Source organism: Mobula hypostoma, chromosome 19 (assembly GCF_963921235.1).
Source record: "Mobula hypostoma chromosome 19, sMobHyp1.1, whole genome shotgun sequence".
Taxonomy (NCBI): Eukaryota; Metazoa; Chordata; class Chondrichthyes; order Myliobatiformes; family Myliobatidae; genus Mobula; species Mobula hypostoma.
The window spans coordinates 8332757-8359634 of NC_086115.1; the positions used below are offsets into that span (position 1 = coordinate 8332757).

Sequence of the window (26878 nt, forward strand, 5' to 3'; positions counted from 1 at the left end):
TACACACGTATACTGCCAAACAAAACAACATTCCTCCGGATCAAGAAGCGTGCGAGCCTGCGCGTCCGTGCGTGCGTGCGTCCATGATGATGTCTTTTTCATGGCTTTTACAAGACGCGGAGCGAGAAAGGGGCTGTGTGACACATCACTCCTCACACAGACATTTTCACCATATTTTCCCTTTAATTTTACGAGGTCGAGTTGCGTTCTCGACACTCAACCCAGCACGGATGGAAAGTGTACTCGGGAGCGGACCCGACTAGTTTCGAACCCGGGAACCTCCGCTCCCGGGTCCGGCACCGATGTCGTTGCGCCACCAGCCGGCCCGAGGAGACAAGCTGTTTCTAACTGTGAGTGTTTGTAATCCAACAAATATTTTTATAAGAGTCCAGCAAAGTTTACACCTCATTTTGTATCCATAAATTTGTTCTAGTATTGTTCATCACTAAATGCAAAGAAAGACTTTAATCATCATATTCTCTGTAATAAAGATGACAAATTAAATTTTGAAATTGTTGGTGGGTTGGAGTTGTAAATTAGGCTAATGATTAAATTGAAACTGCTAGCTTCTCTGTCCAAACAATAATTGAACTGAGGGCTATGCAATGCTCAAGATTCAAGATTGTTGAGTGTCATTTCCTGTACACAAGTGTAATGGAGAATGAAATAATTGTTACTCCGGATCCGACGCACCACAAAGAAAACAAAAGATAAAGAACACAATAAAAATAAAAAACACAATCAATAACTACATAAGATGGCCTATATACATAGTTTGATTGTAATCCATAAAGCAACGCTAGGCTGTATGTAAGGTAACTGACAGGAAATAATAAAGTAGTGGTGGAGTTAGTGGGTGGAGCATTGACCAGCCCTACTGCTTGGGAAAAGTAACTGGTTTTGAGTCTGGGAATCCTGGCACAGATGCTACATAGCCTCCTCCCTGATGACAAACAAACCATGAGCACGGTGAGTGGGATCCCTCATGATGTTACTGGTCCTTTTCTGGCACCTTTCTGTATATAGTGTAGGCCCTTGACAGCAGGTAGGCTGGTGCTGGCGATGTGTTAGGCAGTTTTGACTACCCCCTTGTAGAGCCTGTCAGAATGACATATGGATGTGCAAAGTCCAACTTCCTCAAAAAGTAGTTATTGGTGAGCTTTCTTAGCTGTGTTCTGGGACCATGAGAGGTTATGTGTGATGTGTGCTCCCAGGAATTTGAAACTGTCCTGATACACTTCTATTCCCCATCAAGGCCTTAAAGCTGTACTTTTTTCTCAATAACAGAACCAACACAATCAACAATTTTTCTTTTGGCTCCTCCAGCTTCAAGGGATAGTCATGGGCATCCACACGGGCCCAGCTATGCTTGCCTTGTTGTTGGCTATGTGGAACAGCCCATGTTCCAAGCCTTCCCCAGTAATGACTCCCCAACTCTTCCTCTGCTACAACAACAGTATTGGTGCTACTGTTTACCGAGCTTGACAATCTCATCAGCTTTGCCTCAACTTCCATCCTGCCGTTAAATTCATTTGGTCCATTTCTGACACCTCTCTCCCCTTTCTTGATCTCTCTGTCTCCATCTCTGGAGATAAACTGTCAACCGACATCTTTTATGAAACTATCCATTTCCACAATTATCTGACTCTACCTCTTCCCACCCCATTTCCTGTAACAATGCTACTCCCTTTTCTCAGTGCTTTCGCCTCCATCACATCTGTTCCCAGGACAAGACTTTCCTTTCCAGGACATCACAGAACAGGGTTTTCCTTACTCCACCATTGATGCTGTTCTCTCCCCGTTTCCCAAACACTTGTGCTCACCCCATCTTCCCACTCCCTTAACAGTGATGAGTTCCTCGTCCTTACCTACCACCGCATCAGCTTTCACATACAACACATCATTCTTCATAACTTCTGGCATCTCCAAAGGGATCCTTGTGCCAAACATATATTTACTTCCACTTTCTGTAGGAATCACTCCCTCCTTGATTCCCTTGTCCAGTTGTCCCTCCCCACTAATCTCCCACCTGGCATTTATCCTTATAAGCTACACCTGTCCATTCACTTCCTACCTCAAATCCATTCAAAGCTGCAAACAGACCTTCCAGGTGAGGCAACATTTTACCTGTCAATCTGCTGGGAGTTAACTATTTTGCCTGGTGCTTCTCATGCAGCTGCCTCTACATTGGTGAACCTCATTGTAAATTGGGGGACCGCTTCATCCAGTACCTCTGCCAAAAAGAGGAACTTCCCAGTTGCCAGATATTTTCATTCCCATTCTGATTTGTCAGTCCACGATGAGGCCACCCTTAGGATGTGGAAGCAACACCTTATATTCCGTCTGGGTAGCCTCCAACCGATAGCATGAATGAGGAGTTCTCCTTCCGATAAACAAAAATTCCCTCCCCTGTTCTTCTATTCCCCACTCTGGCCCCTTACCTCTTCTCAACTGCCTATTACTTCCTCCTGGGTCTGCTCCTCCATCCTTTTCTCATTTTGTCCACTCTCCTCTCCCGTGAGATTCCTTCTTCTCTCGCCCTACACTTTTCCTACCCACCTGGCTTCATATATCACTTTTTAGCTACCCTCTCCCTACCTTTTCATTCTCATAGTCATACTTTATTGATCCCAGGGGAAATTGGTTTTTCGTTACAATTGCACAATAAATAATAAATAGTAAAATAGTTATATGTAAATTATGCCTGGAAATAAGTCCAAGACCAGCCTATTGGCTCATGGTGTCTGACCCTCCAAGGGAGGAGTTGTAAAGTTTGATGGCCACAGGCAGGAATGACTTCCTATGACGCTCTGTGCTGCATCTCAGTGGAATGAGTCTCTGTTGTCTTCCTTCTTCCTTTCTAGCCTGAAATGTCATTTCCATAGATGGTGCCTGACCTGTTGATTTGAAACTGCTTGAAGTTTATGTATTTCCAAGTCTGCACTTTTAAAAGATTAGGATAACTTATATATAGTACCTAGACATACAACAAAGTACTGTTCATTTCAATGTGTAACACTTCCAACATTTAAAACAAAGATATCATTCAACTTACCTCAACAGTATAGCAGACTCCTTTAACCATGCTCAGTATTTACTTACTGCAGACCCATAGTAGTGTTAGAAAACCAGTTAAAGAAATGGATATTTAATTTAAGTTTAATAAAACAATAATAAAGTGCTGCACTATGTTGGTGTACTGAAGTACAACCATTTTAATCAGACTGTTCATGACACTGACTTATTCTTCCAGCAAATTAATTAGGATTCCAACAAAACAGAGCAGCAATAATAATTAGCCGAAAGAGATGACCATTTTATTTCCTTGATTAATTAGCCACTGAGTATCCAGTGAGGTCAGGACAATAAACTGCATAAATCTAAAGAGAAGCTTGATGTTTAGAAACAGAAGGACGTGTGTACAGAGGCTCCTTTTAGATGCCGAAATTCAACAACAGACGTGAACCCTAATCTCAGAAAGCAGCTGCAAGAAAATACTCCAGCTAAATAAGCTTACCGGATGCTGCCAGACCTCTATCCTTTGCTAAATCATGAACCAGTTTACTTCTGATTGCTACTAGGCTTAAACACTGAGCTGTAAACTTGAGATTCCTATGCCTACTCATTCTGCTTCCCCTAACCCCTCAGCTTAAAACTGAAATCAATAAAAATCTAAAATGAGACTTGGCAAGAAAAAACTCCTCATAGATGCTGCCCAACCAACTGAGTATTTTCACCATTTTCTGTTTTTATTGGGGAAAAATTTTTAATTAGAACGTTAATTGCTCATTAAAAAAAAAGTCCCTTTACAGTTTATTGGACCATACAATATAAGAGCAGAATTAAGCCATTTTGGCCCGTCAAGTCTGCTCTGCCATTTTGTCATGGCTGAGCTATTTTTCCTCTCAGTCCCAATCTCCTGCCTTCCACACGTATCCCTTCATGACCCAACTAATCTAGAATCTATCAACCTCTGCCTTAAATATACCCAATGACTTGGTTTCCACAGCTGCCTGAGGCAATGGATTCCACACAGATTTATCACTACCTGGCTAAAGAAATTCCTCCTCATCTCCATTCTAAATGGACATTCTTGTATTCTAAGGCTGTGCCCTTTGGCCCTACACTCCTCCACCATAGGAAACATCCTCTCCACATCCACTCTATCAAGGCCTTTCAACATTCGATCGGTTTCAATGAGGTCACCCCTCATTCTCCTGAATTCCAGTGAGTACAGACCCAGAGCCATCAAACACTCCTCATATGATAAGCCTTTCAATTCTGGAATTATTTTCAAAGAGTTATCTTGGCTAGAAAATTAAAACAAGGATAAGAGATGAAGTATGTTCAACAATTCATGTTACTCTTCAGAGAACAAAGCAGCTATTCCAGTACACTGACTAATATTCTCTTTACCCCCAAACCATTCAAGAATAAATAAATTATTACGTTGTCATCTGTGGGCATTCTGCAGACAATGTGGTCAGTTTGTCTAACTAAACAAGTTACTCAACTTAAAACTGAGTAATTGTTTAAGAGGCATAATGACAGGCTTTCAAAAAATTTAGTGGATTATGATCAGACAAAACTAGACGAAACTCTTCTGCTTGACCCACGCTAACAAAGGTTTAAATTTAAACTTAGTTCTTACTAAAAGTCATAAATCTTAAATCAGAACTGAGGAATTCACTCAAATGTATGAAGTGAATTTTAAATCAAGATCTACTTATGTACGAAAATCATGACAATCAAAATTGAGGAATTAACTGTATTTCCCTTCAGGTCATCCAGAGTGAAATTTTACTGGGATGAGTTAATAACTAAGCAACTAAGTCTGCAGATGTTGGAAATTTTGAGTAACTCACCAAACGCTGGAGGAACCCAGCAAGTCAGACAGCAACTCTGGGGGCGGGGGGAATAAATGATCGACGTCTCGGGCCGAGACTATGTGATTTGCCGAGTTCCTCCAGCATTTTGTCTGGGATGAGTTAAGTTAGGCGATGTTGCGGAGCGGGAGAGGACGTGTGGCGGTCATGTTTACAATGCAGAAAGCGTTGCTCTATGTAAGTAGCGGGGAGATGGTAGAAGATTACGCAGACATGCCCGGGTGTAAATCGCTGGCTAATCCGCCACACGTTGCAGCTCCATCTCCACAGCCATGGCGTCACAGCAACCGCTAACCTAACAACACAGGAGGGTGGCCCGGGGCAGGAAAATCCGCCAGCGGGGAAAGCGTCCAGTATCCCCGACCCTGGCGATCGGCGATCAGCGATCAGCGATCAGCCCCGCCGCAGGCCCAGCCCTCCCCTCGGCCCCTCACTCACCATCTTCTCCTCACGGCGCCGGGTAACTATGGGCAGCGGCGTCACCTCGCAACCCACGTAGGGTGACACGTGCCCCTCGGCCCCGCCTCCGGCGCGCGCCCCTCTTTCTCGACGTCATCAGCCACGGCGCGCGTGCGTTCGGAGTCAGTCGCCGTCGTTCTGGCGGGGGGTGCGGGGGGGGGGACGCAGCGAGCTTCAGCCGAGCGCATCTTTCGATGACGTACTCCGCACCGAAGTGACGTAGCGACTCGGAGGGGAAGGGGGCTGGGCGAGAGGCGGTGTCAGTGGGGGGGATCGGCGGCCGCTGATTGGTTGGAGACTTGCCTACGGTGGGAAACGCGACCAAGTTGATACTTATTTTACCGCCTAGCCCGAGCTGTAACAAATAGGGCGAGAAAAATTGTCAATGGTCAGGTACGTCGGGAAATTATGTTGCAATGCTCCTGTTACTGTGAACATTTAGGAGCAGACTGTGTTTTTCTGCAATGATTGTTTGCCTTACGTTGCGAGCCCCTCGGGCGGGCAGTCACTCCTGCCTCAGTCATTTTGTATTCGTGTCAGAGCACCTGCCCCCCATTTGCGGTTTTTAATTTAAATCAGTACATTTTAAACGGCATTGCTGCTGATGCGATCACAATTGCAGAACTGCATTCAGTCCCAAGGTTTTCAAACAATTCCTGAAGCTGTTTGTCTCATGGTAATTATTGCCACGTCTCAGGGAAGGGACTGTGAAAGGTTACTGATCAATGGTGCTTAGTGTATATAAAGCTGTAGCCTATATTGTATTAATCAGTAATAACTTGCAGGCTGCCCAGAACATGTCAAAGTGGACAGTCCATTGATTCCAAGTTCAAAGTCGAGATATCGCCATTTGCACAAGTGCACAAAACTTGAAGCGGCATTCACAAGAATAACAAAGTATACACAATTTTGCAACAAAACACAAATAGAACAAAAAAAGTCAAGTTTAGTGCAGTGGTCTTAGTTTTGTAAGTCTCTGCCATCTGATTTCTAAAAGGACATTGAACACTACCTCACTATTTTATTTCTGTTATTTTGAACTACTTATTTTAACTTAACTATTTAATAGTTAATGTATACTTAATATAACTCAGATTTTCTCTATTTATTTATCACATATTTCATTGCACTGCTTCCGTAAAGTTAACAAATTTCACGAGAAATTAATTCTGATTCTGATTCTAATTGTGATCTGGAATAATCAGGGTTTGCTGGTTGGTTCAATCACCAGATGGTTGAAGGGAAGTAGTTGTTTTTCAACCTGGCGGTATGAAACTTCAGGCTCCTGTACTTCCTGCCTGTGAAAAATGGCAAGGCCCAAATGGTGGATCTTTGCAGATATTGCCTTCTTGTAGATACTATTGATGGTGGGAGGATATGCTGGGATGTATTGGGCAGAGTCCACTACTCTGCTGTTTCCTGTTTGTGGACATTTTATTTGCTGTAGGGGACTATTATGCAACAGGCAGGATGCAATCAACAGTATATTTTCAGGTTTGTTAGAGTGCTTGTGACAAACTGAACTTACTTAACCTCCTAAGGAAGTAAAGATCATGGTGCTGAGCACTGCACAGGTCATCCGATAATGTTAACACCCAGGAATTTAAAACTGCTGACCCTCTCCACCACTGATCCCCCCAGTGTAGACTGGCTCATGCTTAACCTTCGCCTCCTTCCTGAAGTCAATAAACAATTCTTTAATTTTGCTGCCGTTGAGTCAGAGGTATTTTTGTGGCACCACTCAACCAGGTGACCTATTGCACTCCTGTGAGCAGACTTAATACCAGCTGTGATTTATCCGACAACAGTAGTGTCCTCGGCGAATCTGAAGATGACATTAGAGCTGTGCTTCATCATTGAGTTCTGATGAAGAGTCTCGGCCCGAAACATCCACTTTTTATTCCTCTCCATAGATGCTGCCTGACCTGCTGAGCTCCTCCAGCATTTTGTGGGTGATGCTCTGGATCAATGTTTCCCAGCCTTTTTTAGCCCAACGTCTCCCCCAAAGCAACTTCATACTTACCAGTACCCCACAAAGCAACTTCATACTTGCCAATACCCCGCAAAGCAACTTCATACTTGCCAGTACCCCCCAAAGCAACTTCATACTTGCCAATACCCCCAAAGCAACTTCATACTTTCCAATACCCCCCAAAGCAACTTCATACTTGCCAGTACCCCCCAAAGCAACTTCATACCAGTACCCCCAAAGCAACTTCATACTTGCCAGTACCCCCCCAAAGCAACTTCATACCAGTACCCCCCAAAGCAACTTCATACTTGCCAGTACCCCCCAAAGCAACTTCATACCAGTACCCCCCAAAGCAACTTCATACTTGCCAATACCCCCAAAGCATCTTCATACTTGCCAGTACCCCCAAAGCATCTTCATACTTTCCAATACCCCCCAAAGCAACTTCATACTTGCCAGTACCCCCCAAAGCAACTTCATACTTGCCAGTACCCCCCAAAGCAACTTCATACTTGCCAATACCCCCAAAGCATCTTCATACTTGCCAGTACCCCCAAAGCATCTTCATACTTTCCAATACCCCCCAAAGCAACTTCATACTTGCCAGTACCCCCCAAAGCAACTTCATACTTGCCAGTACCCCCCAAAGCAACTTCATACTTGCCAGTACCCCCCAAAGCAACTTCATACTTGCCAGTACCTCCCAAAGCAACTTCATACTTGCCAATACCCCCAAAGCAACTTCATACTTGCCAATACCCCCAAAGCAACTTCATACTTGCCAATACCCCCCAAAGCAACTTCATACTTGCCAGTACCCCCCAAAGCAACTTCATACTTGCCAATACCCGCCAAAGCAACTTCATACTTGCCAATACCCCCAAAGCAACTTCATACCAGTACCCCCAAAGCAACTTCATACTTGCCAGTACCCCCCAAAGCAACTTCATACTTGCCAGTACCCCCCAAAGCCACTTCATATTTGCCAGTACCCCCCAAAGCAACTTCATACCAGTACCCCCAAAGCAACTTCATTCTTGCCAACACCCTTCTTAGGCACCATATACTTTCCAGCACCCCCATAGTGTACCATATGCTAACATGAGAAAAATGATTCTGCTTTAAATTTTTATTTGTCTTTAAACATAGCTTACACAGTACCTCTGCACTGTACAGCAGCTTCGATATCGATGTGATCCTTGAGCTTGATGGTTTTTAGCAAGAGTTGAAATATCTGGTTCAAGTTGTGACAGCAAAAGCCTCAAGTCCCCACACGTAAGAATGTCCAAGTGGTTTCTGTTTTTTGTGAGTATGTGGTTCACTACTCTGAAGCCTCTTTCAACAGGGTAGGAGGATGGAAATGCAATGAAGAGCAGTTTGGCTCTTCTCCAAAGACCAAGAAACTTCGTATGACAGTACGACATACCACAAAAGCTGACATTTTTGAAAAGTATTTTTGCTGCTTCATCATTCTGAATTTTGATAATTTCTTCTTGTAAGCTCTCTTCCTATTCTTCCACCTTGGAAAGAAATGAGTTAATTACCCAGTCCGGAATTTCCATATTGTTTAAATGCTTTAACTGAGTCTGAAAATCCTTCAGTGACTGCTATTGTAAGCAGTACTCTTGCAAATCACTGTCTGTGAAAGAGAATGCCGTACTTTCCATGCAGGGAAACTGTGAGAATATTCTTCTCCCAATGTTTTGCTTGTATATTTCCAATTTTCCAATTAAAGTGGACACTACACTTATTGCCTGAATTAAATTGTAATTTTCACCCTGCAGTTTCATATTTAGAATGTTCATCTTGTCATACAGATTAGCTAGGAATGCCACATCCCCATGTAGTTCAATCTTGTTTCCCAAGCTCTTGTCGACTTTGAGCGAAAATTCAACTACAGGGTTAAAATGATCAAAGAAAAGTTTTAAGCAGCAGCTAAAGCACTTCAGTGTGAAGAAGCAAGCGTAAACCCCTTTGTCATTACCTTGGCATAGAAACATAGAAAACCTACAGCACAATACAGGCCCTTTGGCCCACAAAACTGTGCCTAACATGTCCTTACCTGAGAAATTACCTAGGGTTACCCATAGCCCTCTATTTTTCTGAGCTCCATATACCTGTCCAGGAGTCTCTTAAAAGACCCTATCGTATCCGCCTCCACCACTGTCGCCAGCAGCCAATTCCATGCACTCACCATTCTCTGCGTTTAAAAAAAACTTACCCCTAACATCTCCTCTGTACCTACTTTCAAGCACCTTAAAACTGTGCCCTCTGGTGCTAGCCATTTCAGCCCTGGAAATAAGCCTCTGACTATCCACACGATCAATGCCTCTCATCATCTTATACACCTCTATCAAATGTTGCATGCCATTTGGCACTACATTACACATGTAGATGTCTCCATGCGGAATTGTGCCATATCTATGGAGGATCCTGAATAAATTTCCAAATCCATGAATACAATGCAGCAAGTAACCAACTGCATTTTGTTATGATAAACAAAATTGCACTACATTAAAGAATTTTTAACCCAACACATCCAATAAAGTTCTACAATAATATATGTAAGAGATATGACAGCAGTGAAAATGCTAATTCCTGAGCAGATCTCAGAGATGACAAATTACTTGTAAATTATTTGTTCTGTCCCATCTACATTATCCTCATAGATTGGTAACTGGTGAAATACTCTGCTATTTAATGGATGAGCTTTAATTTTGTTGATAACAGATATTACAAGAGTCATGCTTGAAAAAAGTTTCTGGCTGAGATTTTTGGTTGCAAATTTTGACAATGAATTATACAATGGATTGCAAACAGACTTGGCATTTCTTTTTTCATAAATGCCACTAAACCATCATGGTGACCTAGAGACCTGGTGCTGCATCTGTTGCACAAGCTATCATGTTCCTAATCGGAATACTTTTATCCTCAATATACATTTTCAGCTCATCATAGATTGACTCTCTGTTGATATTTGTGGTTGTGTATGTGGCCGTGTTACACAACAAAGCTATAAATAAAAATGCTGGAGATGGGAGCTAAGTTAACAGGGTTCTTTACTGACTGAAACCAAACTGAACACACACGTACAAATCAATACGCGCCTAATAGCGCATCATAATGTGTTACTACAACATAAAGTAGTCCCATAATATACAGTAGGCTATATGGTACACTCCTCCTCTTTTATTTAAATAGTGTATCAACTTTTTTTTCTGGGGCACTACGTTAAACAAATATGTGTACCCTTAACATAGAAACACCTACCAATTGTTTACTTAGCAACTTAATAATATCAAATTATAATAAAGTAATGTAACTATGATAATTATAACTCAAGTCTCTTGGGTGGGGGGGGGGTCTTCACTGCCTCTCCGGGTAACGTCTGTCCTGAAACGTTGGCTTTGGGGAATGAGTCTCCACAGGTACATCAGGTGGGTCATCAGCACTGATGACAGGCTCATCTGTGGATGAAGCTGATGTGATCACATCAGGAGTGTTTGCTTCTATGTCAGAGGAGTCCGGGCAAGGTGTTGTTGTGTTTTTCACCTGAGCATCCAGGATTTGATCCACATGACGTCTCCATACGCTCTCTCCCACCTCCACTGTATACATCAGTGGCCCGTCTATGGCGGAAATTGTACCTGGCTGCCACTTTTCAGTTGGGTAATCACGTGCAAGAACTGACTGTCCCACACTGAAGCTCTGTGTTGACTTAGCATTCAAGTGTTTGAACTGTCTGTTTTCCACATCGTGCCGTACATTTGGTTTGAGAAGATCCATGCGGGACCTCAGGTTCCTGTTCAGAAACATCCTCGCTGGAGATTGATTAGTGGTTGCGTGTACTGCATTACGATAGGCAAGGAGGAAGTTGTCTATCTTGTGTTGCAGCAGTCGATTTTCACTGTCCATGGCCTTGATGGCTTTCTTGAATGTCTGCACAAATCTTTCTGCCGAGCCATTTGTGGATGGATGGTAAGGGGCAGATGTAAAGTGCTTGATTCCATTGTTCTTCACAAAACTTTGGAATTCTTCAGAGACAAATTGTCGTCCATTGTCTGTGCAGATTTGTTCTGGTATGCCGTTCCTGGTGAACATGATCCTCAGCACTGTAATGGTCTTTTCTGATGTGGTTGTCTTAATTTTGATGACCTCTGGCCATTTGGAATGTTCATCAACGGCGATCAAAAAGATAGAGTTCATGAATGGTCCAGCAAAGTCGATGTGCACTCGTTGCCATGGTGATGAGGGCCACTCCCAAGGATGGAGAGGGGCTTCTGGTGGTGTGTTCTGGATCTTCTGACATCCAGAGCAGTTCTTCGTCAAGGCTTCAATCTGTTTATCGATTACTGGCCACCACACATAGGCATGGGCAGGACTTTTCATCTTCACGGTACCCAGGTGCCTCTCGTGCAGTTCCTCCAGCACTCTGGTGCCTAGCTTGGGAGGAATCACAACTTCTGAACCACACATTAGTGTTCCCGATACACTGACAACTGCTCCCTCCTCGCTGGAAACAGTGTGTTACCCCGCGCTGGCCATCCCTTTACTGTGATGTCGTACACTTCTGACAACGTAGGGTCATTGCATGTTTCCCTTTCAATAAGGCTGTTTGTCGCTGGTAATTGTTCAACTACCGTTGTGTGAAAGACCTGCTGAATCCGTTTGTGTAGTTATCTCGGAAGTGGGCAGTGGTAAACGTGACAAGCCATCTGCGTTGCCATGTGGCTTGGTCCCCTTGTGTTCAATGTCATACCTGTGACCTCCTAAGAAAAGGAACCATCGCTGCAGCCTTTGTGCTGTCATCACTGGAACACCTTTCCTTGGGTTGAAGATTGATACAAGAGGCTGATGGTCAGTCAACAGGCTAAACTTTTGGCCACACAGGTAGTGACTGAACTTCTTGACTCCCCACACGAGGCTCTGTCAATCTGTGCGTAGTTGTGTTCAGCTGAAGTTAGCGTTCTTGAGGCAAAGGCTATTGGTCTTTCTGAGCCATCTGGAAATTTGTGCGATAACACAGCTCCTATCCCATGGGGTGAGGCATCACAAGCCAGTCGGATTGGTAAGGAGGGGGCAAAGAGCACGGGCACCCCTTCTGAAGTTATGAGTCTTAGTTTCTTGAATCGCTTTCTCACAGCTCTCAGTCCACTCCCATTGTGTCCCTGTCTGTAATAGTGTATTTAGTGGGTGTAGGACTGTGGATAGGTTAGTTAGGCAAGAACCTGTGGTAATAGTTCACTAGTCCAAGATATGCTCTCAGCTGAGACACATTTTCAGGTGGTGGTGCCTTAAGCACCGCTTCTATCTTGTCTTGAGACGTGTGTAAGCCATCCTTGTTGATCACATGCCCACAGTATGAGACTTCCTTTTTGAAAAACTCACATTTCTGTCGATTAGCTCTGAGCCCATATTCTTGTAACCTGGTGAGCACTTGTTCAAGGTTAGAAAGATGTTTGGCGTCATCTTTGCCGGTGACAATAATTGTCATCCAGGTTACACTGAGTCCTTGGAATTCCCTGCAGGACCTGGTCCATTGCCCTTTGCCAGATTGCAGGAGCTGATGCTATCCCAAACACCAACCTGTTGTATTGGTAAAGTCCTTTGTGTGTATTTATTGTCAGGTATTTCTTGGATGCATCATCGATTTCCATTTGGAGATAAGCCTGGGCCAAATCGATTTTTGTGAAATGTTCCCCTCCTGACAGGGAAGCAAAGAGGTCCCCAATACGAGGTAGAGGATACTGTACTGTGAGGAGAACTGGGTTAACAGTCACTTTAAAGTTTCCACATATGAGCACCTTGTTTGGTTTTCCTGGTTTTGTGCTGGAGGTTTTCTTCATCACTGGAACAATAGGCGTGACCCCCATTCAGTCCAATCCACCTTTGACAGGACCCCAGTCTGCTCCAGGTTTTTCAGCTCTGCCTCTACCGTAGGATGGATTGCATATGGCACTGGTCTGGTTTTGTGAAATTTTGGTCATGCATTTTCCTCAGTCTCAATCCTTGCCTTCATGCCCTGAAGTATTCCTATTCCTTTCACGAACACTTCCTCAGAGTCAGCAAGTATTTGTGACAGTCTCTCAGATGTAGCCTTGCTGCCCTCCTTTGCTGACACAACTAGTGCCTTGATGGTGTGCCAATCCAACTGGATTTTCCTGAGCCATTCACGTCCCAGCAATGGTGGTCCTCCATTTCTCAGTACATAGAGGTTCAGCTGCTGTGTTTTGTCTCCATAGGTCATTGTCACTTTAATTTTACCTTTGGGATGCACTTTCTGTCCTGTGTAAGTCTTTAGTAGAAGTTTAGTTCGTTTCAGAAGTATGTGAGAAAACAGTCATTTGTAGTTGTGTACAGAGATTACTGTTAAAGCTGAGCCTGTGTTCAACTCCATTTTCAGTCTCACGCCTGCCACTTGTGATCCATATTACTCTTCGATCATCTGACTCTTTCACGCTGTGAAGTTGCAGACAAGACAATTCACTTTTGTCTGAGTCGTTTTCATCAGAATTGCTTTCCTTCATTTTGTGTACCTTGTTGTATTTTCCTTTCTGGAGTTTCTTGTTTCTGTGTATTTTGCCCTTTTTCTGCTGTTGACTAGCTTTGCATACTCTGCCAGTGTGGCCCTGTTTGCCACAGCTTCTGCATTCTTTGACTTTAAACCAACAATCATCTGGGTCATGTGACCTGTTTCCACAATGGTAACATTTCTTTCCTTCATTCCTGTTTTATTTGTGGCATATTCCAGAGATTTTTGTTGTATCTGGGAAGCACCCCGTTCCACTGTTTCCATTGATATTGCAATGTTTAGCGCTTTCTCGAATGTAAGGTCTCTTTCACACAGGAGCTTCTTCTGTATGGTTTCACAGTGCATGCCACACACTAACCTGTTCCTCAATGTGTCCGATAGACCAGCTCCAAATTGACAATGTTCTGATAATTTGCGCAATTCAGCACAATATTCAGAAATGCTTTCATTTTTGCTCCGATTCCGTTTATGGAATTTAAATCTTTCAGCAATGACCAGTGGTTTGGGGTTTAAGTGCTATTGGAGAGTGTCTACTATTTGCTTGAACGTTTTGTCAGCTGGCTTTTCAGGGGTTAACAAGCTCCATAGCAGCCTGTATGTTTTTGCTCCCATAATACTGAGTAAGACGCTGGCTTTCTTTTCATCATTAACACCGTTAGCCTCACAATATAACTCCACTCTTTCAATGTAACTTGCCCAGTCTGCAATGCCACTATCAAATGCTGTAATGGTTCCAATCATCACCATCTTTGTTATGTTAATTAAGCCCCGTTCACCACTTATTTTCCTTTTTGACTCACGTGTCCTTTTTGCGAGCACCACGAGTGCACCCCATCTAGATGCCTGTGTCACTCCTTTTTATCTCCCTTCTGGGGCAGGCAGACCCTCAGCCCCTGGGGGTCAGCGCCGGCTGTGGTCTCGGCTGGACGCTGCGGCTCCGACTGTGTCTCTTGGTCTCCCGACCTGCAGCTGTGCTCCGGCTTCTTTTCAGACTCGCGGCCTGGCTCGTACCTTGCGCTCTTCTTCCGAGTGTCGTTATCAATTAAAACACGGCGTTCCAATATGATGTAGGTTCATTAACCTTGTCGCCAATTTGTTGTGTATGTGGCCGGGTTACACAACAAAGCTGTAAATAAAAACGCTGGAGACGGGAGCAAAGTGAACAGGATTCTTTATTGACTGAAACCAAACTGAACACACACGTACAGATCAATACGCGCCTAATAGCGCATGCAACAATGTATTACTACAACATAAAGTAGTCCCATAATATACAGTAGGCTATATGGTACAATTTGTTTTTTAACTTTTTGAAAAAGAGAACTTTTTTCCATTTTTGATAAACCATACATATGTTGTCAGCAATGCCTGGTTGTCTCGCACAGTTCACTCTCCCAGTTGTATCCCAAATTCTGTTGTTGTATCTCTGTGCATAGCTGATATTGAATGTCTTCACTCACTTTGTCAATATGACAAGTTACAGAGTTATTACTCAGTGGAATTTATTTTAAAATACTGGTATCCATTTTGAGAACAGTGGTGCGCACTTTTGATACAGCAGGCATTATTAATATTTCACCAATTGTATGAGATTTTCCACACTTTGCTATCATTTTGGAAACGTTATAAGAAGCAATGACACCACCATCAAGATCATTTTTAGCCTTCTTAGCAAATGAATCAAGTGTGCAACACTTTTCAAATGCTTCTTTCATCTTCTGGAACTGAGTAATACCATAAGTAGCCTTTTCAGTGTGTCTTTTACAGAAATGATCCTGCAATCTTTATGGTTTCATTAGACAGTACAGTATTACAAATAAGACACATGGGGCATTGCTAATCTGATGGAAATGGAACTGATGGAAATGGCATTCTCCAGGTAGGTAAAATTGTATTGACACACTCTCTGTAGCTTCTGTTTCTTAGTAGTATTAGAATACAAGGCTTCACCAGACTCTTAGGGATTGTGCTGTACATATTTATCCATCATTAACGGGGCTAAATTAAAATTTAAAATTAACACAAACTGGGAATGTCTGTCGTATGTTGATGACAGCACCAAATTGACACGGGGAGTCAGGTCTCGTGACTCAAGTTAGGGTGCCGCTTACCACTGCCCCTCCTCCTGACGACTTCTATTTCCCCTAGTGCCCCCTTAGGACACGTTCAGTATCTGCAGAATCTCTTGTATTTATAACTCCCTGAGGAGGCAGGTGTCAAAACAAATGAATCTGCATTATCTACATTTCTATTGCAAACACACAGAGGTAAGGAAAGTGATATGGATAGCCACACAAACAAAAAGCTGGAGGAACTCAGCAGGCCAGGCAGCATCTGTGGAAAAGAGTACAGTTGTCGTTTCAGGCTGAGACCCTTCATCAGGACTGCAATCAGGATTTCCAGCATAAGACCATGAGACATAGGAGCAGAATTAGGCCATTCAGCCCATTGAGTCTGCTGCACCGTTCAATCATGGCTGATCCTTTCCCCCTCCTCAGCCTTCTCCCCGTAACCTTTGTTACCCTGTCCAATCAAAAGCCTATCAAGCTCTGCCTTAAGTACACCCAACAACCTGGCCTCCGCAGGTGCCTGTGGTAATAAGTTTCACAAATTCACCACCCCCTGGCTAAAAACATTTCTTCGCGTCTATGTTTTAAATAGACACCCCTCCATCCTGAGGCTCTGTAGATTTTCTCTTGTAAATGATATGCCTACAACACACATCAAAGTTGCTGGTGAATGCAGCAGGCCAGGCAGCATCTCTAGGAAGTGGTACAGTCGACGTTTCGGGCCGAGACCCTTCATCAGGACTAACTGAAGGAAGAGCTAGTAAGAGATTTGAAAGTGGGTGGGAGGGGGGAGATCCAAAATGATAGGAGAAGACAGGAGGGGGAGGGATGGAGCCAAGAGCTGGACAGGTGATTGGCAAAAGGGATATGAGAGGATCATGGGACAGAAGGCCCAGGGAGAAGGAAAAGAGGGAGGGGGGGAAAGCCCGGAGGATGGGCAAGGGGTATAGTCAGAGGGACAGAGGGAGAAAAAGGAGAGTGAGAGAAAGAATGTGTGTATATAAATAAATAACGGATGGGGTACGAGGGGGAGGTGGGGCCTTAGCGGAAGTTAGAGAAGTCAATGTTCATGCCATCAGGTTGGAGGCTACCCAGACGGAATATAAGGTGTTGTTCCTCCAACCTGAGTGTGGCTTCATCTTTACAGTAGAGGAGGCCGTGGATGGACATATCAGAATGGGAATGGGATGTGGAATTAAAATGTGTGGCCACTGGGAGATCCTGCTTTCTCTGGTGGACAGGTATGCCTATGTATTTTCATTCAGTAATAGCCAGGTCACTAATTTTTAAAACTATTGAATTTAACCAATATTGTCACAGTGAGACAATACACTTGCCACATCAAATCCATTTTAAAAGAGGCTCAAAGTTTTTTTTTGTTCAAAAGTTGCAAAGGCTAATAAGTAGTTTGCAGGGTAGCCATCTCAAATGATGCTCATGAGAAACTGTTGGGTAACGTAGAACGTGGTGGAATTAAAGGCAGTTTAATGACCGAGTGAGGAAATTGGCCGACATTGCAAGTGAAAATGAGGAGATGGCCAATGTGTTGAGTGATGATGTCATGCTTGTATTAAAAGCACAGATAATGGCTTTCTAGTAAGATTGTCAGGATATCGTCATCCAGCGACATCTACATGAACTTATTTTGGGGGAAACAACTATTCATTGTAGTAATAAATAATTTAGGTGATGCAATATTGAAGATCATTAATGGAATGATACTTGATCTTATAAGCAGTCTAACTTGCTTGTTGAGGGCATTCAATAAGTTTCACCAAATAGTCTTGAAGAGCAAATAGCTGTGGCATTAGCATCCAAATATATTCAGTCAAATATTCACCATTTGTTTTACGGTTTCCTGCTTGCGATGTAAATATTAGATGTGTTTAGGATCTGGAAACTGTGCCCATTTTTGTGAATTAGTGAGGCATTATTAGTGGAGCCAGTGAGCCACCTTGAAAAGGCTATTGACTTGAGAAGTTATACTTGCCATATAAAATCTTTTTTAAAAGAGGCCCAAACTATTTTCTTTTGTAGTATCTCCATCGCCGATGATGCATTCTGATCTCTGGTAATGTTAATAAACTATTTAATAGGCAATCACAACTGCTCGCTTGAATTACCCTTTGCAACTCTATACTAACCATCTGTTCAGTTTCAAGTGCCTGGATAATATTCCTCGGAGCGACTGGTCAACTCACAAGTTGCATTTCTGAAAGATGTGTTTTTTCTCTTACAGCAGGAGTTCTTAGCCTTTCTTCACCTTTTTATTTTGGTGAAGCTTATGGACCCCATCAGAGAATTAACATATAAGATAAAATTCACAGAATTACAAAAGAAACCAATTCTGTTGAAATACCGTTGTTGAAAATTGGGATGTAGTAGTATACCTGTTTGTCCTGCATTCTCCTTCTGAGATTGGGTTTGAGGAGATCCAACTGTAAGCGCAAGGGACAACCCAGCAACAACATAGCTGGTGAGATGTTGGTTGTGGGGTGTGATACATTATGATATGCACGGAGGAAATTAGTGAGCTTCGGATTCAGTGTTAGTGTAGTGTGTTTTGCTGGCATTGCTTGCAGTGCATTCTTTACACTCTGGGCAAACCTTTCCGCCAACCATTCGTAGCTGGGTGGCACGGTGCAGACGTTACATGTCTTGTTCCATTCATTTTTAGGAATGACTGAAACTGTTCCACTGCAAACTGTGGTCCATTGTCACTCAGTGTTTTGCAACACCAGTCCTTGTAAAGAGGCTTCTCAACACATCAACAGTGTGCAAGGCTGTAGTGGAGGTATCCACAACTACCAAGAAGGCTGTGCCCATGAATGGTCCAGCAAAATTCACATGAATCCTCTGCTAGGGCAATGCAGGCCATTCTCAGGGATGAAGAGGCACTGCTCTTGGCATCTTCAGGATGTGCTGGCATCCCACACAGTGCATAGCAAACTGCTCAATCTACTGATCTATCCCAGGCCACCAGACAAAGCTTCGAGCCAACACTTTCATTTTGACCGCGCCTAAATGACTGACATATAGCTCATCCAGCAATTTAGTTCTCAGCTTCGATGGCACCACAACTCTCAATCTTCACATAAGACAATCTCTGACAAGGGCAAGTTCGCCTCAGTGGGGAAAATCAAACTTCTGCTGCACCTTCCAGCTGTTTTGGATGACCATATAGACCTGAGAGAGTGTGGGGTCTTTTCCAGTTACCCTTTGGATCATCTTGGCCATAATAGGGAAACCTTTAATTTACATTAGGGAGAATATGTCAAGAGGAGTGTCATCCTTTGCCATTGCTTCACATATTTTCTTTTCCAAGAGTAAACGGCAGTCCATCAGCATTTCCATGATTAGTCATCCTCATGAATACAAAGTTGTAATTGTGTCCTCTAAGACTTCCTGAGTCCTCTAACTTCCTGAGAAAACTAAACAAATTTGGCCTGTCCCCTAAAACCCTCACTAATTTTTATAGATGCACTGTAGAAAGCATTCTTCTCGGGTGCATCACAACCTGGTATGGAAGTTGTCCTGTCCAAGACCGGAAGAAGCTGCAGAAGATCATGAACACGGCCCAGCGCATCACACAAACCAATCTTCCATCCGTGGACTCACTTTACACCGCATACTGTCGGAGCAGTGCTGCCAGGATAATCAAGGACACCACCCACCCAGCCAACACACTTTTCGTCCCTCTTCCCTCCGGGAGAAGGCTCAGGAGCTTGAAGACTCGTACAACCAGATTTGGGAACAGCTTCTTTCCAACTGTGATAAGACTGCTGAACGGATCCTGACCCAGATCTGGGCCGTACCCTCCAAATATCCGGACCTGCCTCTCGGTTTTTTTGCACTACCTTACTTCCCATTTTCTATTTTCTAGTTATGATTTATAATTTACTTTTTTAATATTTACTATCGATTTGTACTCCAGGGAGCAGGAAGCACAGAATCAAATATCGCTGTGATGATTGTACGTTCTAGTATCAATTGTTTGGCGACAATAAAGTATGAAGTAAGTATAAGAAATTGTAGCTCCTCTTAGTGGAACACCCTTCCGTGGATTAAAAATGGATACCAGTGGTTGATGATCAGTAATGAGGGTAAATTCTCTCCCATATAGGTATTGGTTGAAATATTTTGCACCCCAAAGCAGACGCTAGGGCTCTCTGTCAATCTGTGTGTCATTTTTCTCTGCGGCGAATAGGGAATGTGATGCAAAGTCTATGGGGTGTTCACTTCCATCACTCATAACGTGACGTGACTGCACCCAGACCATAAGGCGAAATGTCACAGGCAAGCTTCACTGGGCCCATGTGGATCATAATGTATGAGTACAGTTTCTGACGTCGCCATTTCCTTTGTCTTTCGGAAAGCCACTGCTTTGTCTGTTGCCATTTCCGCCTCATCTGTAGTAATGAGTTCAGGGGTGGAGCACAGTAGCCAGGTTTGGCAGGAAACTCTTATAGTAATTGACACATCCTAAAAATGACCACAACTGTGACACATCCTTTGGTTTGGCGGCATTCTCCACTGCTTGAATTTTCTCAGCACACTTGTGTAATCCTTACGTGTCGATGGTATGACCACAGTAGGTGGTGCTTGGTTTAAGGAATTCACACTTGATGCATCGGTCTCTGAATCTATAATCTACCGATCGTTTTAAAACTGTCTTGAGATTTTGGAGATGTTTCTTGTCATCCTTACCAGTAACAATGATGTTGTCCAAGTAACACTAAGTGCCTGGGCAGCCTTGCAGCACCTGATCCATGGCTTCCTACCAGAGTACAAGTGCAGATGCTACTCCAAAAATAACCCTGTGTGTTCGTCCATCGTCGAAGTCGATGAGGACCTTGACACCATAATGATGGTGTCGAGACGAGCGCGTGATTTGGATTTAAGTGAGGGAGAGTTGCGCAGCGTCAGCCTCACTCTCTCTTCCCAATTCCCATCTGGATCCAGTGGCAAGACAGAGTCTAGACGGCTGGAGATGGGACTAGGAGCAGTGGATGACCAGGACGTCCTCTGTGTCTTGTCCTGCTCTACACCTTCCACAATGCTTGCAGAGACTGCCTACTTGGCCATTGGACCTTCCATTGGTCTTATCTGCTCAATCCGCTGGAGTCTGTCTTCACATGCTGGGATAGATAACTCCCTATCTCACCGAGGGTTTGAGACCCGTCGGCTATCCTCACCTGGTTTAGCCGGCTTGTCGAAGCCGTTGACCGGGGTGTGGCCGCTGTCGCATGCGAACAGCTACAGGGAGCCGCAGGTGAGAGCTGAGTGCCAGGTGGGGACCAAAGGTGGACAAACCACCTTGAAAAGGACGCGACATGTTCCCCCACCAGAGGTGCTACCCCGCCCTGACACCCCATATACCCCATAACCCTATTATAATGACAAAACCCTTTGTGTGGATTTATGGTGGGAAACACTTTGGGATGCTTCTTCCCTCTCCATCTATAAGTAGGCCTCAGCTGTCCACTTTGCTGAAGTGTTTTCCCACAGAAAGGTTTGCAAAAATATCCTCTGGACAGCAGATATTGATCTATTCTGGACAGCAGATATTGATCTACTTTCAGCACTGGATTGATGGTGACCTTAAAGTCACCACAGATCCTGACCGACCCATTCTTCTTGGCTATTGGGATCACTGGCGTTGTCTGTGGGCTCCACTCAACTTGGAAAGAATCTCTTTAGCCTCCACACTATTTAGCTCTGGCTACTTTATCACAGATGGTATAAGGAACTGGACAGGCTTTGAAAAACTTGGGTGTGGCATTTTCATTTAATACTATTTTGCACTTAATTGTAAGATTCCACAAACTTCTCTCACGATCTCTCACTGCATCATCACCCCAATCACTGAATTGACAGTGCTCAGACAATCTCTTCAATTCAACACGTAGACTGAAATGGATTCTGCTTATGAAACCTGAAGTGTTCTGTGATCAACCAAGGTTTCAGTTCTAAATGTGCCTGTGTCACTTTTACAATATCATCAAAGCTCATTTCGGCTGGTTTGTCAAATTTCTGTTCAAACTATATACCTTCAAATTCAAAGCACTCAGCAAAATTGGTAATCACTTCTCACCAGCTATTTCATTTTCTTTAAAATACTCCTCGATTCGCTCTATATATAATATGCAGTTACCTGTGACATAATTAAATACGTCAATCTTAATAGGTCATTGTAACTTGTCATATGATTAGGCTAGGGTTAAATAGGTGGTTTGCTGGATGGTGTGACTCGTTGGGCCGGAAGGGCCTGTTCTGTGGTGTACCTAAATAAAATAAAGAAATATACATACTTTGATAATACATTTGCTTTGAACCTTATTCTGCTGTTCTAAGACCCACATAGTGTGGATAAGACGCAATGCAAGGTTGTCAAATCAACGACCAAGGAAACACCAAGGAAATGATTGTGGACATCAGAAAGGGGAAGTTGGGAGAACATCAGGGGATCAGCAGTGGAAAGAATGAACAGCTTCAAATTACTGGAGGTGAATAAATTTGAAGATCTATCCTGAGCTCAACATATTGATGCAATTATGAAGAAGGCACGTCATTGGCTCTAATTCTTTAGCATTTGAGAAGTCACCAACGAGTTGAGCAAATTTCTACAGATGTGTCTTGGAGAGCATTCTGATTGGTTACATCACTGTCTGGTATGGATACACAAATACACAGGACTGGGAAAAGAGTTCTCAGAAAGACACTAATATTAACATAGCAACTGAAAGCAATATGTCTGTGGAAAAAAACTGCAGACCAAAAAGGATAGACCGCCTCAGAGATTGACTGAAAGTTAATGAGTGAAAGTTGATGAGTGAAAAATGTGTTATTATGTGTATAGATAGTAAAGAACTTCAGTTCCCAGTGACAATGCGGGCAGTTCACCCCGGAACGAGAGTGACAATGGTGAGTTGGTTGGACATGCTCAGTGTGGAGCTGAAACCATTCAGTAAATAAAAATGTTCTAATGTTTACCCACGTAAAGTTTGTCTTTATTAAGAACGAAGATAACAGTGATACAGCACAGTGCCAGCAGACATAAAGTGCAAGGCCATGACAGTGTAGATAGTGAAGTCAAGAATCATAATCAGAACATAACTCCGATGCCCCGAGCTGCAATGGGGAACGTAACGGGGTACCATGGTATCTTAGTGTTCAGCACAACGCTGTTTAGTTCAGTGGGGGGAGGGGGGAGGCTTCAGATTTCAATGCCAGTGCCCTCTGTGAGTAAGGTTGTACATTCTTTTCCGTGTGCATATGGGTTTTCCCTGGGTGCTCCGGTTTCCTCTCACAGTTCACAGACGTACCCGTTAGTAGTCATTAGTCATTGAAAATTGTCCAGTGATTAGGCTAGGATTAAATCGGGCATGGGGTGGGGGGCCCAGCTCAGTGAGCCAGATTGGCCTGTTGTGCACAGTATCTGTAAATAAATGAATAGAATAATGGAGGAGAAATTATGGAAATTATCACACAAAGTCTTGAGGCAGAAAACTGAAATCTTTCCAACAAAAAGCAATAGGTGCTGCTGGCTCAATTTTAAATGTGGAATTAAGGACTTGACTTCTGCCAACCAGTGCATGTGGTTTGATTTGATGCAGGTTAGCCACAATCTCACTGAGGTGCTGAATGATTTATTCTTGTATGATGTCTGAGCTTTTGCAGGGATGTAGTTACCTTCGATATGTTATCTCATGGGTGCTGCACATCTCTCATTTCCCCCCAAGGACAATAGAGAATAGGTAATAAATTCTGGCCTTGTTACAAAAATCTAAAAAGAAAAGTCTTGCTTTAAGAAATAAAAGCCCTTCTTACTAATATAAGACACGAGATTCTGCAGATGCTGGAAGTTCAGAGCAACTCACACAAAATGCTGGAGAAACTCAACAGGTCAGGCAGCAACTATGGAGGAGAAGAAACAATCAATATTTCAGGCTGAGTCCTTTCATTGGGCCTCGGCCTGAAATATCAACTGTTAAACTCACTCCGCAGATGCTGATTGCCCTGCTGAGTTCCCCCAGTATCTGTGTGTGTGTGTGTTACAAACATGAAACCAAACTCTCAACAAATGAGACAGATATGCATTTGATGTTAGATAGTTATAGACCGTCAGTGGCTGCATGCAGTGTCCTGTCGAACACGTGTGGGCTGCCCCAGCACATCCTTGGGCTGTGTAGGTTGTTAACGCAAACAAAACATTTCACTGTGTGTTTCAATATGTAGTAAATAAATGAGTGTTGTTCTGTTCCTGTCCAATAAGATAAAGGTACCAAGGATCGATAGGTGTCAACTGTTGTTCAGCCAATAAAGGCAGCACTGCTCATACATAATGGCTGTAAAATCAGTCATGGATCACTCTCCAGCCCAGAGGTTCCCAACGTGGTGTCCATGGACCTCCCGGTTAATGGTAAGAGTCCATGGTTAAAAAAAATGGTTGGGGGCCCCTGCTCCAGTCATGAAAAGTACACATGCTGAAGTTTCAGGAGCACCATCTGGTTCTTCCATTAGGCTACAGTGCCATTTCATAGGATGAATGCTTTCAAGAAAATCAAAACAGAATGTTGTAGTTTGACGCTCAAAATATCTTGTCAGTGTATCGTTCCACAACATTTTATGTAATGATTTTTAAGAATCCTAACCTACTGTTTTGATAGTTATGGTTTGGTGTGAGAATCTTTAACATGATATGGTACCAGTACGTTTGTTTTAGATTGGGATTTAAATTCAGTGCAAGATCTTAACATGTAAATCTTCTTGCTGCCAGCTATAATGCGATGGGAATATTTAAGTGAGACACAGTTAACCTTGTGTGAACCCATGGCTAAAATAAGCAGCTCCTCCAGCAAAGAGGCCACAAGGTTGATGGTGTGAGTGGGGGGAAAACATATTTTACTCAGGGTTGGGAGGAGAAGATTTGCATTCCTGATGCATTACTGAAGTATCTTTGTCTCCTTCTAAATTCAGCAATGGCTGGAATTGGTTGTTGCTGGCATTGAGTTGTATCATGGTTCTGAAATTCCTTGTGTTGCTAGTCCAGTTAAGAGTAACAACCCACAAAATTGTTGACACAAAAGGGTCTGCAAATGCTGGAAATCTAGAGCAATTCACACAGTGTGCTGGAAGAGCGCAGCAGGTCAGGCAGCATCTATGGATGAGAATAAACAGTTGATGTTTTGGGCCAGGACCCTTCATCAGGATTGGAATATTGAAGGGTCTCGGCCAGAAATGTCGACTGTTTATTCCCATCTATAGATGCTGAACACAGTCAATGTACCTTTGAAATGCACTGAGATTTGGCACATACTGAGCTTGTGAAGGAGGGAACCCTATACGTAAAAGGGGGCCCTCTCCCCTGCCCATCACCTTCCTCTGGTGCCCCTCCTCCGTCCCCCTCTTTTACGGTTCACTTTCCTCTCCCATCATACTCTCTCTTCTTCTGCCCTTTATCTCTTCCACGAGAGGCTACACCTGGAGTACTGTGTGTAGTTCAGGTCTCTACTCTATAGGAAGGCCACAGAGAGGGTGGAGAACAGGTTCACCAGGATGTTGCCTGGATTAGGGAGTATTAGCCTTATGGAAGGGTTGGACTACCTTGGATTGTTGTCTCTGGAACACTGGAGGCTGAGGAGAGATCTGAGAGGTACGTGATGACCCGCCAAGAACTTCACATAGAGAAGGGATTGAGTTCAAACTCTTGTTTCTCCCATTCCTTCCGGCAGGTCGAAAGTAGATGTAGAATTTAGAATTTAGCAGATCTAGAAATTCAAGTCAAAGTAAATATATTATCAAGGTTACCATTTACTACCTTGAGATTCACTTTCTTTTAGGCATTTACAGGAAAATAAAATACTGCAGACTTTATGAAAAACTATACATAAATAAAGACTGAGTAACAACTGATGTGCAAAAGAAGACAAATTCAGCAAATAATAATAAAATAATACTGAGAACATGAGTGGTGGAGTCCTTGAAAGTGGGTCTGTAGGTTGTAGAATCAGTCCAGAGTTGAAGTGAGTGAAGTTATGCACACTGGTTTAGAAACCTGTTGATTGTAGGGTAATAACTTGTCCTGAACCCGTTGGTGTAGGACCCAAGGTTCCTGTACCTCCTGCTCGATGGTGGTAGCAAGAAGAGAGCATGGCCTGGATGATGGAAGCCCTTGATGATGTCTATTGCTTTCATGTGGCAATGTAGATATGTTCAATGGTGGGAGAGTTTTACCTGTGATGGACTGAGCAGTATCCTCTAATCTCTGCAGCCTTTTCCATTCCTGGGCATTGGTGCTTCCGTGATAGGCCATGATGCAGCCAGTCAGCATTCTCTTCACTGCATCTGTAGTAGTTTGTCAAAGTTTCAAATGACAAACTTAATGCACTTTCTTTTCTTGAGCACTGGACCATGTAGCTATCCTTCCAAGTTAGGCGTACGATAGGAAGGGTTTCAGGTAATTCTAACAGTCCATGCGGATCCAGTGTCATTCCTGGATGATATGGTTGTGGAAACCGTATAAGACCATAAAATATAGGTGCAGAATAAGGTCATTTGGCCCATCGAGTCTGCTACACTGTTTCTTCATTTTCCCCTCCCAGCCCCAATCTCCTGCCTCCCCCAATGCCCCCATATCCCTTCATGCCCTGACCAACCAAAAATCTATCAACCTCTGCCTTAAGTATCTGTACAGACTTGGCTTCCAAAGCTGCCTGTGCCAACAACGTCCACAGATTCACCACTCTCTGGCTAAAGAAATTTCTCCTTGCACCTCCTTTCTAAAAGGACCCTTCTATCTGAGGCCATGTCCTCTGGTCTTAGACTCCCCCACAATAAGAAACATCCTCTCCTCATCCACTCTATGAAAGCCTTTCAACATTTGATAGGTTTCAATAAGGTCACCCCTCATTTTTCTGAATTCCAATGAGTAGAGTTCCAGAGCCATCACCCGCTCCTC

General features: G+C 43.4%; 2 protein-coding genes across 5 annotated transcripts in view; one reads left to right on the forward strand and one right to left on the reverse strand.

The window, feature by feature from the left end:
* arl3b (ADP ribosylation factor like GTPase 3b) overlaps positions 1-5461 on the reverse strand; it is a 31903-nt gene extending 26442 nt beyond the window's left edge. For both annotated transcript variants that reach the window (XM_063071287.1, XM_063071288.1), the window contains exon 1: positions 5325-5461. In XM_063071287.1, the coding sequence (XP_062927357.1) occupies positions 5325-5327 (3 nt within the window). In that variant the 5' untranslated portion in view covers positions 5328-5461. The remainder of the gene's footprint in view (positions 1-5324) is intronic.
* sfxn2 (sideroflexin 2) overlaps positions 188-26878 on the forward strand; it is a 142104-nt gene continuing 115413 nt past the window's right edge. The window contains exons 1-2 of one of the 3 annotated variants that reach the window (XM_063071284.1): positions 5652-5738; positions 24194-24340. The gene's annotated coding sequence lies outside the window, so the exon portion shown is untranslated. Of the gene's footprint in view, positions 351-5651; positions 5739-24193; positions 24341-26878 lie in introns of those variants that run through there. The other 2 variants (XM_063071286.1, XM_063071285.1) reach the window with 2 other exon arrangements.